This window comes from Mya arenaria, chromosome 1 (genome assembly GCF_026914265.1).
Source record: "Mya arenaria isolate MELC-2E11 chromosome 1, ASM2691426v1".
Classification (NCBI taxonomy): Eukaryota; Metazoa; Mollusca; class Bivalvia; order Myida; family Myidae; genus Mya; species Mya arenaria.
In genome coordinates, this window is record NC_069122.1 from 49,155,547 (window position 1) to 49,171,493 (window position 15,947).

Consider the following 15,947-nt stretch of genomic DNA (forward strand, 5'->3'; position numbering starts at 1 on the left):
TCTATACATTAACTCCCATATCGTTTCGTCTATAAATTAACTCACATATCGTTTCGTCTATACATCAACTCCCATATCGTTTCGTCTATACATTAACTCCCATATCGTTTCGTCTATACATTAACTCCCTTATCGTTTCGTCTATACATTAACTCCCATATCGTTTCGTCTATACATTAACTCCCATATCGTTTCGTCTATACATTAACTCCCATATCGTTTCGTCTATACATTAACTCCCATATCGTTTCGTCTATAAATTAACTCACATATCGTTTCGTCTATACATTAACTCCCATATCGTTTCGTCTATACATTAACTCCCATATCGTTTCGTCTATACATTAACTCCCATATCGTTTCGTCTATACATATACCCCATATCGTTTCGTCTATTCATTAACTCCCGTATCGTTTCGTCTATACATTAACTCCCATATCGTTTCGTCTATACATTAACTACCATATCGTTTCGTCTATACATTAACCCCCATATCGTTTCGTTTATACATTAACTCCCAAATCTGTTCGTGTATACATTAACTCCCGCTTATCCTAATCTATACATTAACTCCCATATCGTTTCGTCTATACATTAACTCCCATATTGCTTGGTCTATACATTAACTATATTATCGGAATTGTTACAAACATAAAGAGTTTAATTGTTTAGTATTCAGCTGATAAAATACAAAGCTGTTCTTATATACCGAACGCTAGATTTAGTAAGTTATTCGGGTAGTTGGTGACCCGATATGGGCTACACGGGGCAATGGAAACCATATCGGGAGTGATCGAAGGTGACCCGATATGGGATACACGGGGCAAAGGAAACCATATTGGGAGAGATCGAAGGTGACCCGATATGGGATAAACGGGGCAAAAGAAACCATAGCGGGTGAGAGTACTGCGTCCAGTGTATCCCGTATCGGGTCACCTACTAACCCCTTAAAGTATATATAACGTCGACAACCTGTTTTCATGTTTAAATGTTTCATTTATTCATCGGAATATTCATCCGAATTAGAAAATAAATGCCATTCTGATACAATATAAATTCAGTGATCCGATATAAAAAAAACTATTGGGTCACCGCATGACCAGTCCCGGACTAATGGCGTTACGTCATTCATGTTAGAGGCGTGATATTGAACGTTGTCCTTGTCAACATGGTACGACTTGAATATAGTATACGTACCTAGAAAATGGCGTACGACCGAAATGGGGGAAAACAAAGGATGTTTCCACTGTGCAAAAAACCAGCTGTGTGTACAATACGGATACCGTATTGTTTGCTTAACGATATCATGCATTTTACCCCATAAACCATTGAAATCTAAAAATAAACATCCAACAAAGTTGAACAGAATGAATTCTTTTTTGGCTCGTTTTATAAAACAGGAATAAAATCACATAACATACATCTAGTCAATTTTACTTGACATTTTTGGCATGGTTTAACGATCCATGCGTTCTGGATTGAAGCCTTTCCAATGAAAACAAAAATATTTTTTTGCGATATTGCAACCCTCTGTGTTTAAGAGTAATACATGGTGTGCAAACACAATTTATGTTTAGGCAGAGCGATATTAAGCATGGCAAAACAAAAATATATGATATATTGCGAACATAGCACAAATAAATGCAATGTCTATACATATGACACAAAGCTTAGCTACCTTTCTGATTTGAATACTAATAGTATAGGTCAACACATGTGAACACGCAAATTAAAACTTTCGGAAATACACCGCGTTACAGTATACGGCATTTTACGCAATTTAAATACTCCTTCCATATCTTCTTTATCATAATTGTGGCTCGGTCTCGCTTACTAGGACGCCAGTGAGAGCATTTTTGTAAATTCTAGAAATTGTCATTTCCATACATTTCAGAAATTTCTTGGATTTTTAAAACTTTATTTATCAGACTTTAATACCTTCATGAATTACAAGCTCATGAGCATTGTGTTTAAGTGGAATAAAAGTATTAATTTAACATGACTTTACTGTGTTTTATTCTTATTACATGTTGCGGTTTAAGTGTTGTGAATGGAGATGAAGTAGCCGAAAAGGCAGTAAGGGAATATAGAGAATTGTGTCCACTAACGACGCTTTGCCCATCGCGCTCGAAGACGACACCAACCCCAACAACAACAAGAACTAGTACAGCATCAACAGTTTTATTTATAAACACTTCTTTCATACCGGATTTAACTAAAAATTAAAAGGGCCTATCTGAAATTTTCATATTTTTGAGATAAAAGAATTTTAAGGCTAGAAGATATGTAACAAATCAGGGAAATACTTTACAGACACCTTATGGCGCTGATATATTTGATATTCAAAGCTTCAATTACACATATATTTCATTTGCCAATAATCAATAAATAAATAGATATAATCAATAACGTAAATAAGCCCTTTCATCCCAAACGTTTTTCAGGATACTAAATCTTATTGTTCCTATATGGCAAGTAGGCCTTTGTTGCATGAACTGATTTTCATAAAATATATTGAAATATAGGTGTAAACGGTTCTATTTGATAAATTATTCCTTTACTATCAACATAAAAACAGCATTATGTTTGATAAAAGTATACACGTAAACGCGTTATAACAGACATTCAATGTGTTCTGAGCATACAATCAAGTATGCTTGAACAAATGTATGCAGACTAATGATCCACTGTCTCTGACGATACAGATCACTAATGTTATTCACTCAAATTCGGAATCAGAATCATCCTTATCCGAAAGTTCTGGAATGTTGTCCTTGCATTTGCTGTGTGTTGGTAATGAAATGATGTATCCATGAAAGTCGTCAGGAACGATCCCTTTTTCGCAAAGATTTACCAAGTCAGTCTTTTTGGGGGTAGACAGGAGAAGGCGTGAAGTATAACACATACCCATGCCCGAATCATTTACTGGCCACGTTTTTGTCCTACCTTTTGTGCGAGTGACTGTACGCTGGGTATTTATTTGTATGAAATTACCAGTTTCGAATGTTTAGTTCACAAACAATGTCTTAGGATGCTCTTTCTCCACTCTGATCCAGCGCACATTCAGTCAGTTAACCTTTGTTCCAGTAATAGATGTTCGAAAATATATATTGAGCTTTTTCACAAATGACTTTAAATCAAGAACGTGGTCGTATCTCAGAGGGACAGTGACATATGGGTTACTTTTCCTCGACAAAGATGTTACAGCAATCCACTGCGAAGGCACATACACAGATGTCTTTTTCTTCGACTGTTCTATAGTTGAATTCACATTCCTTTTGGCTGTGACCCGACGGTAAACACTTGTTGTTGATGGCCTTCAACTGTGGTACTTTTATGTACAATTCGCTGACAAGTGAACATGATGTAGTGAGAACAGCTTGTAAGTCATGTGTTGCTTCACTGTATTTTTATACTTTTTTTTTAACCTTTCCTGCAGTAGTGCGACTCCATTTCAGAAAAAAAACTGTTGTCACAGACAGTGTTGAAAGTTTCTTAATTTATGTGGAGGGTGCTTTACGACCTCATATTCCTTCCCATTGCAATGTCCCATTCTCATTTCTGGTCATTGCATATTTTACAACTTTCTGTCCTATGCCAAGTGTTTAAGAAATAACTGTGACAGACCTGCTCACGTTTTTCTCCAGAAGCAAGGTGACTTTTGTTTAATCCAAGTTGATTGACGACATGGTGTGTTTTTGTTACAAATAAAGAATCGTTGTCGTTCATAGTTTGAAAGGGCGTAGTACATACCAAATATTTGTTGTCGTTCAGATTCACTAAATTTAGTTCTGCATTTAAATCTACAACGACCACAGTTCTGAGGTTTTACGTATTTCGATTAAACAGTTTTCCGTGTCCGGGATATATCTTGTTTACCACCACATCTAATCCACTTTTTATTTTTCTGCTTGAACACGTTTTAGATGGGCTCTTATAGTCGGCTCGCTTGTGTGGTGTAAGTGTTATTTTATTTTCTGAACTATCAACTTTGTTTCCAGTCATACGTTTACTCGGTGTTGTATGCACAGGATTAGGTTCCTCGTTCTGGTGTTTAATCGTTCTTCTTGTCTTATAGACAGGTAGGCCATTTCAAAGAGCTTGTATGAACTGTTTCTATCCATTCAGATGGTTTAATGTTAATACTTGGTGTTTCAACAGAATTTGAAAATATTCGAAGGATACTGTTATATTTATAAGCGATAGCTAATGGTAAACAGTCTGCTATGCTTGTATTCCAGTGACCACTTCTTCTCAAATCATTATTTTCTTTTATAAATTCATCATTCTGATTTCCTTCCTTCAAGTGTAACAAAAACTGCGTAGCGATCTTTATTTTGTAACATATAATCACAAATTGAATGTCTTAATTCATCAATGTCATTCAAGACATGTTCCTGAACACTTCTTGCAACAGCAGCAAAGAAATAATTTCCATCCGAAGCAACATGTATGCGTTTCCTTTCATTACATGCCAGTTGGTCTAAGCGAGATATGTGTATGTGGGACTAAAGTAATTGCAATTTTCTATTCAAAAGCATAGCTTTATCTACATCAGTTAATTTGCTCCCAATCTGTTTTCCTTTTTATTACCTTCTGTCAGTATTTTTATTGATTTTTAAATTTTGCCAGTAGCAGATTTCCTTTGAAATGTCTTGGCTTTTGCTTGATATTAGGCGACTTACTCCTTGTTGGTTTCTTCCAGGCCTTATTATTCACACCTTTGCAGTATTATCTTGTCCCTTGTTTTACATGCGACAATTCCCCTGCCTCGGAATCAGTAGAATCAATTATGTCCTTATCAGGGTTACACAATACATCCTGGTTACTATCATCAGAAACCACTTTCTTCTTCAATCAATTTTCTCCTTACTGGCTGCTTATTTGTCCTATCAATGTTCTCGAACATAACTTTGCCAGTGGTACATCATCGTCGGATGAATCCTGTACACATTATCATCGTGTGCTGGCTTATTTATATCTTTTTGTACCAGATCTCCTCCAGTGTCTGATTCGCCTCTCCTATTGTGATAAAATTTGAGAAACATATGGTATAAGAATACTACAAACTTACTTATTTGCATTAATTCTATTATATATCTATTCATATTGTACACTTATATTTATCAATTTATGTAATATTTTATAACATTACAGTATTTGTTATTGTTTTACACACAAGGTTATTGAAAATAAAAAGGAAACTTTTGAACATTCTTCATACAGAGTACATGCAATGCCTTCCTCAGTACAATTACTAGCAAAAAACTCTTCATCTGACCATTCAAAATGACCATCTGTGTTTTGCAAGAGATTTAAGAATATATTAAATAGTTGGAGCATCATTAAAATGAATTTTATTCTTTAGATTTAGACTTATGTTGGTAAAAATAGTCATAATGAATATTAAGTCCAGCAGGATACTAACATCAGAAAATAAAACATTTATTGAAATGGGTAAACTTCATAAAACTGATTTTCTGAAATAATTTGATTGCATTACACATATTACAATATAGAACTTAGAAAACAATCACCTTTGATACTATATTTTAATTTGTAAACACTTTATTATAACATTACTTATGTGAAAAACTACAGAAACAAGCTCAGTAGCAAAACGTTTAAACATACACCCGGTTTAATGGCACTGGGTAAACGCCAAAGACATAGAACACAAAAAACAAAAATTCACAAACAAGAAACACGGAAGAACAGCACAAAGCTCCACAAACAGCACATACATTGCTTGCATAAAAATCAGCCATTTTTCCTCATTCCTTTGCTTTAATTGTTCGCAAAATGTTAATGTAAACAATTGCAGGGAACAAAACAATCTTTTGTTAAAACAGTCCTAGGAAATGCTACACCCGACCTGTCACCAATTTATTAATATTTGATAAACAAGATGCAGGTTTTGTGAAACTGCTTGGGATAGAAACGGCCTATATTCCAAATAACACATTTTACCTAAATATATATGAAAATCTGGAAATCGTTTGTAATAACAAGGGCCTATTTGACAAATGGGTCCTTTTACCACAAAACTGCATACACATGCATCCTTTTACCGCTAACTTGTTATTTATGTAAGTTGGATATGACCATTGTATTTTGACTCATATATGTAAAATATGACAGGAGGTAGGTTAGATAATTTTACAGGAGAAATATATCATTAAATGAGACGGAAATATGCAAAGATCTCAATTTTGGTCAAAATGTCAGAAAGGCCCTTTTAATTCTAAGGTGGCATACATTTTAAACCGTTGAGACATAACATTGCTCCCCCGGAGTGGCCAGGTGGCTCATACGCTTGTTGTTTGGATTGTTCATGTGATTCCAACTGTGGCCATGATTGCTGTCCTAATGTTCTGGAGGATTTTATGAGTCCTGCTGAGGTAGAAGCGACCCGCCAGTGGCAGTGCGTCCACACACAATATACAAAGTCGAAAAATGACTATATTAATATAGATAATTCTTTTATACTTGTTGGACAATGTCCAAGCCGGGTCAAGAACCAAGACGTAAAGAAGAAGTGTTTGCAAAAGTACGACGAATATGATTTTGCGGAAGGTCCGCAGTACTTTGTGCCAGTGTCTTCTAGGTTTAGGACGTACAGAAATAGATATTGTGCAGAATGTCAAGGGGAAACGGATGGTGATCTCATACCATGGAGTATGCATTTGAGATGTGAATATGGCAACGCGTTCTTGAACAGGTTTACGGATATCCCATGTAAGTTAAAATAGCCTTTTACAAGACATGCTAAGCTAATTTTAACACATGTTTATGTACGAGAACTCTACACGGTTTAGTTACAAAGGATACATAACACATAAATGTGTCCCTTCTTTATACATATTACATATATTGCATCGGTCCGTATAACACTGTATTTTAATAAAAATCCATTTTTATGAGATCAGTGTTCAATATCGTATTTTTGGCCGGACCGGTGCTCGCAAAAATGCAATATCGACCGCTGACGTCATACACTTTCGGGGCCTGCCTAGCCGGTCCTATTCATGTCATATGACTCTCATGACAGTGATGTGTAATACTTCTTAAACATATCCGTGATAAAATACAAACATTCCGCCCTAGACGATATGAATTGAATTATTTAAAGTTTTTAAATTAAAAAAAAAAATCAGAGATAATCAGAGATAATCACTCAGTGTGACAAGCGGACTTTTACTACATTTACAACAACGATCTATTAGTATTTAATATTAAGATAAACAATTGACAGAGCAAATATATTACATTTTGATTGTGTTGTGAAAGATGCAAAATAAATAGCATAGCTTGTATTTTAAAACATATTTTACAATTTTATCAATGTTTCGGAAGAAGATATTTCAACTGTTGTTATTTCTATCTGATAAGCAGGTATACGGCAAATGTAGTTGAAAGCAATTTCTGTTAAATAAAACGTTTGTTTTAGCCCTTCTTGATGAGCGGACGGACTGCTATATTTTCTTCCAACCACCAGAAGATTTAACTGCAGGGTTAGAACATTGCCCTATATACACTAACAGATGCAACGTAACGGGAAGATGGACGACGTATGACCCCGATATTGAGGCAGCCTGTCTGTCATACCGTTCTATTTACTTTAACTACAATAACGTACATTGTTACTTGTGTAATGGTGGAGATGCATCAAATGTCTCTCCCTATTGTTACGATCGTGGACAAGGTATATATCGTGCTCCAAAGTACTCATTCATCTCGTTGCTTGATTTTAATGACCTTGAAAAATCCTTAAAAGCGGAAGGGGTAATGGTGCCTGATGAAAACTGTGATCATGGCTACATACAAGATCCTTCTGAGGTATGTTATTTAACATTTGCACAATCTATTTAAAATTGCAAGTCATACGAAACTTAAAGTCTGATATGTGATAAGTAAGCTCTTTGAGTTATATTTTGAAGTTGTAATAAATAATTCACAAGACGTATAAGACTGTAATGATTTGACGCTTTTCTCGCGTGTTGTATGACGTCGAATTAGATGTGGGAACATGTGATGCAAGTGTCTAAACCAAATGAGGTGAAAGCATCTTTATTCTTATGTCGCTTGGAGCCTTCCATAAATAACCCTCATTCAGAACGTTCGGAGCCCCTCGGTCATTTTCCATCGAAAATAACCTCAGATGTATATGGACGGTTTACAAGTTCAAAAATACATTCATACATTATATCGCTATAATTTTTTATGTAAGTGTGTTTGAATGTTTAAGAAATAAATCTTAGGAGCTTGTATTGCCTACTTGTTGTATTACAGGGTGGATGTAGACGTATCTCTTGTGCCAAAGGACAAATTCTAGTAAAAGATGGGACGAATATTCGATGTGAGGTGCCATTGAAAACTGCAGTTGATTCGTTTGCAGTTACCTTTCATTTGAGCTATGTACTAACTATGAAGAAAGATTTCAATTCATTTAACCCACCACATTATCATAAACTTCAGACAGTTGCCTTAGAAGACGTTTACACTAAACTTGAGTTTTTGCCGTTTCGAATTTCAGGTTTTAACCTCTATATGTTTACACAATTAAACACCAGTGTCGATGAGCTGCTTGGTGTTTTAAATAAAACTGACGATGAAGATATTTGGCCACACGTTAAACAGACATATGTTTCTGTATCGCTTCAAGTTGAGACAAATCCAACTATAAGTGAAGTCGGTGAAATGCTTCATGATATGGCTCAGGTTTTTACAGCCTCTGATGATCTTTACCTCGTATTCGACATGCAATACACAACAGCCCTAGATTTTGGACAAATTTCATACAATACCATTAGCCGCAATCACATGGATGTGCTATCAATACCCTTATGGATTAAGTCTGGGATTGAAAACTCGTTTGCTGACGAACACGGTAATGACATACTATTGTTCAAGCAAGGTGACAATTATGGATATCAACAACCTTTTTCTAGTCTTGAAGTAGAAGTCTGGCCGAATCCAACATGTCCAAGAATTAATCTGCTTTCGGATGAAACTCAAGAGAATACTATTGAAGTGCTGTTATCCACATATAACGAGGAAAACACATATGAAAAGCGTGGACTGGTATGTTATGATGATTTCATCAAGTATAAATTTGGTACTCCAGTGAAACCCAGTTACCCAAGTTCAGACCAGAATGCCTTAGCATGGATAACAGTTATCAGCATGAGCTGTTCGATTATTTCTCTTGTTGTAACTATAGCTGTGTACATGAGTGTGCCAACAATGCGACATCTTCCTGGCCTGAACAACATCGCATTATCAGCATGTCTGATTCTATTTTATGTGTTTGCTATGATGAGCTTTGTTAATTTTGATATATCCTTAATTGCTTGTCAAGTTCTAGGTGCTGCATTACATTTCTCTTTCCTGGCGTCCATTTTCTGGATGCTCACATGTACATTCCATTTCACATTGATGGTCACATCTGATATAAGCTTTTCAGTATCTTTAAGTATCAAGAAACAGTTTCTGAGATACATTGTATTCGTGTTAACAGCGGCGTCTGTTGTAGTCCTCATTCACATTTCTATAAGTTACATGACATTAGATGACAACTCCCTTGGATATGGTGGGCAACCGTGTTTCATAGCAAAACCGTTTCTCATACTGTATACAGCTGCTATTCCATTAGGGTTTATTATTGTTATGAATATTGCGATGCTAGTATACGCGTTGTATACTATTTCGAAACACTCAAGCGTTAAACCACATTCAACGCGACGGAACATTAGTACGTTAAAGATATTTGTAAAACTGTCTTCCCTAACCGGAATTGCTTGGCTGTTTGGATATATATACCAACTAACTCATGAAACCGTGGTGGCCTATCTCTTTGTTATTTTGACAGCATGCCAAGGTATTTTCATGATGGTTTCGTTTGTTTTAAACCGCCGGGTTTTTAAGTCAGTGTATGAATCAAACTTTTCTTCAACGGAAATGTCGACACGACCCATTGCTTGAAGAATCAGTCTTCTAAATTTCTAATAATTTCTGTACTGCAAAATATTTAGTACGTGGTAAAAAAAAACATGAACTCACTTCATTGTAACCAAACAATTTGGGGCGGATCCAATATTTGATGTTAGAGGAGGCGTTACTTTCAGAAGAATTTAACAATTTCTAGCTCGAAAATGTGCAATTTTAGCGTATTTTATTATTTCCTACTCCGATATTGACATAAAAAGTAAATCTTGAAGATTTGATAGGGGCGCGAGCCTGGTCCGCCCCCCTCCCCCTGGATCCGCCAGTGACGATATATACGCCGTTTACCATGTCAGGTTTCCTTTTAAGCATGGCCTGAAGCCGTCAGAGTTGCATCAGGAATAAACTTATGGTATACAGACACATTGATTTTTAAAGTCTTTCAAGTATATAGCCACACTTAAAGCACGTTTGAAAAGGCTAGATGAAAGAAAACTGTATATAATTATACATCTAGAGGCACTTATTGCAGTTTTAGCAGAATTTTGTTTGTTTGTGTTTTTTTTTGTATATTTTTTATTTTTTTTATTTTGCTGGTATTTAGTGGTATTTGGAATTGCAACATAACAGGAAAATGTCTTTCGAATGTTCAAAATTGATGTAAACTTTACTGGAATCCTTACGTCAAAAGCGATACATATTACCACTAATCGCCAAAAGCATATATGCTTTCATAACAAGTGAAATAAGAGCTAATTTTCTGCTCAAATGCGCAATAATGTAGCATTTCAAAGAGCATTAAAAATAAATATACAGCATATGAGACTATTGATGAGTTTTACAAAGGTCTGTAGATTTTTAAATACTTTTGAATACGTTCCGCGTATGTTCCAGCATTGATACGATATGATATATCTCAAATGAGTGTTTATTTTGTATCGAATTCATTAAACGAGTTCATTTAAAAACGAGGCTCTGCCGATTTACATTTTCAAAAAATATTCATCGCGATTAAAAATTAGCAGTATTTTATGCAATTGAGTATTTGTTCTTTAATAGTGTAACCGACAACATACGTTTGTATAAAACAATAGTTGATTTTTGTTATGTCGTATATCATTGGTTAAATGACGTCGAACTTATCCAATCGGAGCGCAATATTGAAGTAAAAAATGACGTCATAACTCCTTGCGTGCCATACAAAATGAACGTCAAGTTTATCTACACAGAGGACTAGGCAAATGTTATTATGGTGGAATGCCTGGAAACGGTTGCCTCGCCAAACAAGGGGAGTAATTCTGCGACATTATTGTATTAACACTATTTATGTTGTCCGGTTAGCGCAGTGGTTAGCGCACTCGCTTTTCACCAAAGCGACCCGGGTTCGATTCCCGGCCTGGGCGCATGTGAGTTTGGTTAGTGGTCACCAAGCCGGACAATCGGGTTTTCTCCGGGTTCTCCGGTTTCCCCAACAACACAAGACCACACTCTCGCGCAACATCGTGCCAACGAGAGTAATCAATATAAGTCGTAATAGCTTGTTTCACAATCGTTGTAAAATTAAGTAAGTTAAAACTAAACTAACACTACTTCTTTAACTGCTCACTATTTGTAGTCGAAAGGCAGATACTTTTTCATAACACTAGCCAATTTCATCCTCTAAGCACTAACAAACTTCTTTTCGGATCTTTTAACCTCTCTAATGATGATAATGTTGTAATATGTACGGAAGTGCACCACTATATAAAGTACAGTAATCGCTTCTTAAGCAGTAAGCACAAGGAGATATATCTCTCTCTCCAATCTTAATTCTGACACACCAAATTCATGTTTCGTTCCGCGGATTTACCGCTCCTATTTTTTTGAAAATGTAAAAAATTTATTTTTTATTTTATTTGTTCGCCCGCTCCTATATTTTTGGATGGAAATCGTAATGATGAACAATGACTCAACTAAGTATTATTTGATTCAAGTCAAAATACAAGTGACCAGAATTTTACCGTATGACGTCGAAAACATATCAATGAGCATAAAACTACTCTGAACATACCCTTGGACTTTTCATTTCGATAAGCAAATGCCATTGCATTTACTGTGATATTCAAAACGAAATAAAGTCAAGAAATTTAAATGTATATCGAGTCTGATGTTTGATGATGCTTGTGTAAAATATGATTTTTTAAACATCCGAAATCAATCCTAATGAATGTCTAAATACAGTTGCAAATGATGTTAAAGTGATTCAGGTACATTCATATAAGTCTTTTAAAACTTTCTCCTAAAAGCAGCGTTCTTTTTTATTTTAAATGATTGTCATACTAAAAATATGTTTTAATTAAAGTAGAAATTTGGTTCTCCGTATAATGTGTGAACTAAAAACAAATAAATAAATGTATTCGGACATTTTCCCAATGTCCTTTAAAGGTTCAGTTCAAGATTGCATTCAAATGGGTTTATACTTATATTATATTTAACGTGTATTATATGTATATATAGATATATAGATATGTTGAATAAAATATGTTTAAAATGGGTTTAAAGCAACTTTATTGAACAATCTCTCTTATTTATATTGATTATATGAAAAAAAAATCCGCTCTTCGCTCGCTTCGGTTTTTACGAAAACTGACCAAATCGATTTTTTTTTCGGTCGCTCGCTCCAATTTTTTTTAAATCCGAGGAACGAAACATTAATTTGTTGTAGCCTTAGCTTAATTTCTACTTTTTATTATTATTTATTGCATTACACGATCTATTAATTAAAAATCTCTTTTCTCGTAGTTTTAGAATAATTTCTACTTTTTATTATTATTTATTGCATTGCACGATCAATTTATTAGAAATCACATTTCTCGTAGTTATAGAACACATTATTCTCATTTCTATGTATATGAACATTATATAACTGCATGAAATATTACATTTGGTTTCATAGTTAATGTGACAACGTAATCAGTTATGCTTTTTAAGTGACGTTTTGGGAAAGGGCCGTAACTGATGTTGGAAAAACTCGTGACCCAATCCCTTTGCTCTTCCTTTTTATATTTACGTAAGCTTTGTTACATTACACTGTTTCTGTTTCTTTTTTGTTATCATCATCATCATATATTGTGGAAATGTATAGTCATGAAATAAAAAAGTTTAAAATAAATTTGATTGGTAACACATCTCTTAAAGGCCTAGTTTAAGGAATGTTTGGCATGATAATCCCCTGCCGTGCATCTCCTGCTAATTGCACTGATGTCAAAGTAGGGGCCAATTTCCTGTGTATACGTTTATTGGCTGCAGTTAGGGTCCATTTCTGTCATTAAACTTCTAAAACTGCACAGCAGGATACTCTGATCGGAGATCTGATAAGAGGGATCAAGACAAGTAGATTAAGATCAATTAACAGAGGCTGTGTACTAAACACGGTCTGTGTTTTTTGTTTTTTTTTTGTTCTGTTTTGTTGTTGTTGTTGTTGTTTTTTTTTTTTTTTTTTTTTTTTTTTTTTTTTTGGGGGGGGGGGGGGTCAGTTAACTAGGCCTTTAAAAGCTGCACTCTCACAAATTGAACGTTTTGGCAACTTTTTTATTTTTTGTCTTGGAACGAGCCAATTTTTCCGAAAATCCATGAGAACCAGTTATATAAGAGTGCTGAGAAAAAAATAGATCGCAGATTTTTATATTCAGGTTAAAAAATTGATGTTTTATGCATTTTTCTTAACCCGTTAGTAACTGTTTAAACCATAAAACATCAATTTTCAAACTGGAATATGAAAATCTACGATCTGTTATTTTGTCAGCAATCTTATTTCACTGGTTTGCAGATATTTATGCAAAAAAATGCTCTTTCAAGGACAAAAAATGAAAGAAGTTGTAAAAAATGTATATCTGTGAGAATGCAGCTTTATAGACCTTACCTGATAATGTTCCCGGAAGTATATAACATTAAACATAACGCATTCAAAATAACTACTCACGAACAAGAAGATGCCATAAATGTATTGTTCAGTAGCTGTTGACAATGTAAACAGACATGTTTTCGTGTAACTGAATAACGGGGTGCCCGTTTTTTCGAGGATAACGACCCTTGAATAATTGAGGAAAATATCGACTCTGAAAAAAATCGGTCTCATTAGCGGAGTGGTCGTAAAAACGTCGTGGTCGCATATAGAGATTTTACTGTAGTAGAGTTGTTATAAGTGTTGAATGCAAAAAATTGATGTACCTTCACAATTTGATAGTATGGTGTAGCAGGTTTCAGTAAATGCTTTCCGGTGATTTATCAATTAAAATGATATCTTACACATTCAAACAGTTAAATAACAATTTGATATTGTTCCCTGTTTTGGAACTTTAGTTTGCTGTCATTACATTGCTGGGAAACAATTTCAAAGACGTCATTTTTGAAACGATAGACAAGATATTTGCGTGCCTTTCACGCTTTCTTTCGGATAAACTAAAAAAAAAACATTTGTATATGTCCAATTTATAATAAATTAACAAAAAAACCTGTTTTGCTTTAGTTTATTATCACTTCGAGAAAACCAAAAATGAATAGTTTATTCGTGGCTACGTCACTCGTGAGATATAGCATATGGTATTTACTGGGTGAATCATGTATTTTTTATTACGATCTTGTACCGAAACGAATATTACCCTCTATATATTTCCCTTACATGATACTGTTTTTGCCTATTTATGTTTTTATTTGTCATTTCATTTGTCCATGGATAATTACGTTTTATCTATTCATGTATGGTTGCGTGTTATCCCCATGGATATAACCTGCATCTTATTGAGGGCACCAGTCTTACAGCGCATTGAGGGCACCAGTCTTACAGCGCATTGAGGGTACCAGTCTTACAGCGCATTTAGGGCACCAGTCTTACAGCGCATTGAGGGCACCAGTCTTACAGCGCATTGAGAGCACCAGTCTTACAGTGCATTGAGGGCACTAGTCTTCAAGCGCATTGAGGGCACCAGTCTTACAGCGCATTGAGGCCACCAGTCTTACAGCGCATTGAGGGTACCAGTCTTACAGCGCATTGAGGGCACCAGTCATACAGTGCATTGAGGGCACCAGTCTTACAGCGCAACTCCCCCGAAAAAAATCGTCGATCAGCATGTATTTGAGTATAGGGGTGTAACACTCCTAACAAGGATTAACAGGCAGTATTTATTTTATATTGCCGCGCATTTTTGCTTTAAAGCTGCACTTTCACAAATTGAACTTTTTTATTTCTTTTTTCTTGGAAAGAGCCAATTTATGCGAAAATGCATGGCAACCAGTCTTATAAGACTGCTGACAAAATTAAGACAGCAGATTTTTATATTTAAGTTCAAAAATTGATGTTTTATGCATTTTTCTTTAACCGTTAGTAACGCTTTTAGCAATAAAGCATTAATTTTCCAAAGGAAATATAGAAATCTGACATCTGATATTTTGTGTCAGCAGTCTTTTATCACTGATTTGCAGATATTTACGTAAAAATTGGCTCATTCCAAGACAAAAAAATAAAAAGGGTTGTCTAAAGGTAAATCTGTAAAAGTATAGCTTTAAACGTACGAAAAATAAAAACCTGATAGAAAGAAAAGAGCGAAAAATTCAGTCTTAAATATAAATGTGACCGATTGATGAGAATTCCCAGAAAATAATTAATAGAACGCATGCCTAATTAGATTGTATCATTCAGTTAAATATGCTGATTATATGAGTTTCATAAGCGTTCGATATTGATAATGGCACTAGCTTGTTCCTCTAATATCTAGAATATAAAAGTCATTTTTTAACTTCAAATATTAAATATTCTCACACCTCAGATCAGCATGGAACTCTTTTATAATGGTCACCATATTGTAATTACCTCCCTTATTGAAGACTGTCGTCTGTAGCATCATTGAAACCTTGTCTTGTGGCAATATTAAGAACGCTTATTAATTATTTATCGCTTCAAATGTGGCTATCAAACAGGTTTTACGCACCTTTCAAGAAATAATTCTTCACTCTCCTTGGAACT

General features: G+C 34.9%; 1 protein-coding gene across 2 annotated transcripts in view; it reads left to right on the plus strand.

Annotated features, from left to right (window-relative positions):
* Nucleotides 1-1,855: 1,855 nt before the first annotated feature.
* Nucleotides 1,856-15,947, plus strand: part of LOC128203246 (uncharacterized) — a 38,194-nt gene continuing 24,102 nt past the window's right edge. Inside the window, exons 1-4 of one of the 2 annotated variants that reach the window (XM_052904685.1) lie at nt 1,856-2,165; nt 6,251-6,739; nt 7,452-7,840; nt 8,294-9,085. In XM_052904685.1, coding sequence (XP_052760645.1) covers nt 2,000-2,165; nt 6,251-6,739; nt 7,452-7,840; nt 8,294-9,085 — 1,836 coding nt within the window. In that variant the 5' untranslated portion in view covers nt 1,856-1,999. Of the gene's footprint in view, nt 2,166-6,250; nt 6,740-7,451; nt 7,841-8,293; nt 13,289-15,947 lie in introns of those variants that run through there. The other variant, XM_052904605.1, reaches the window with a different exon arrangement.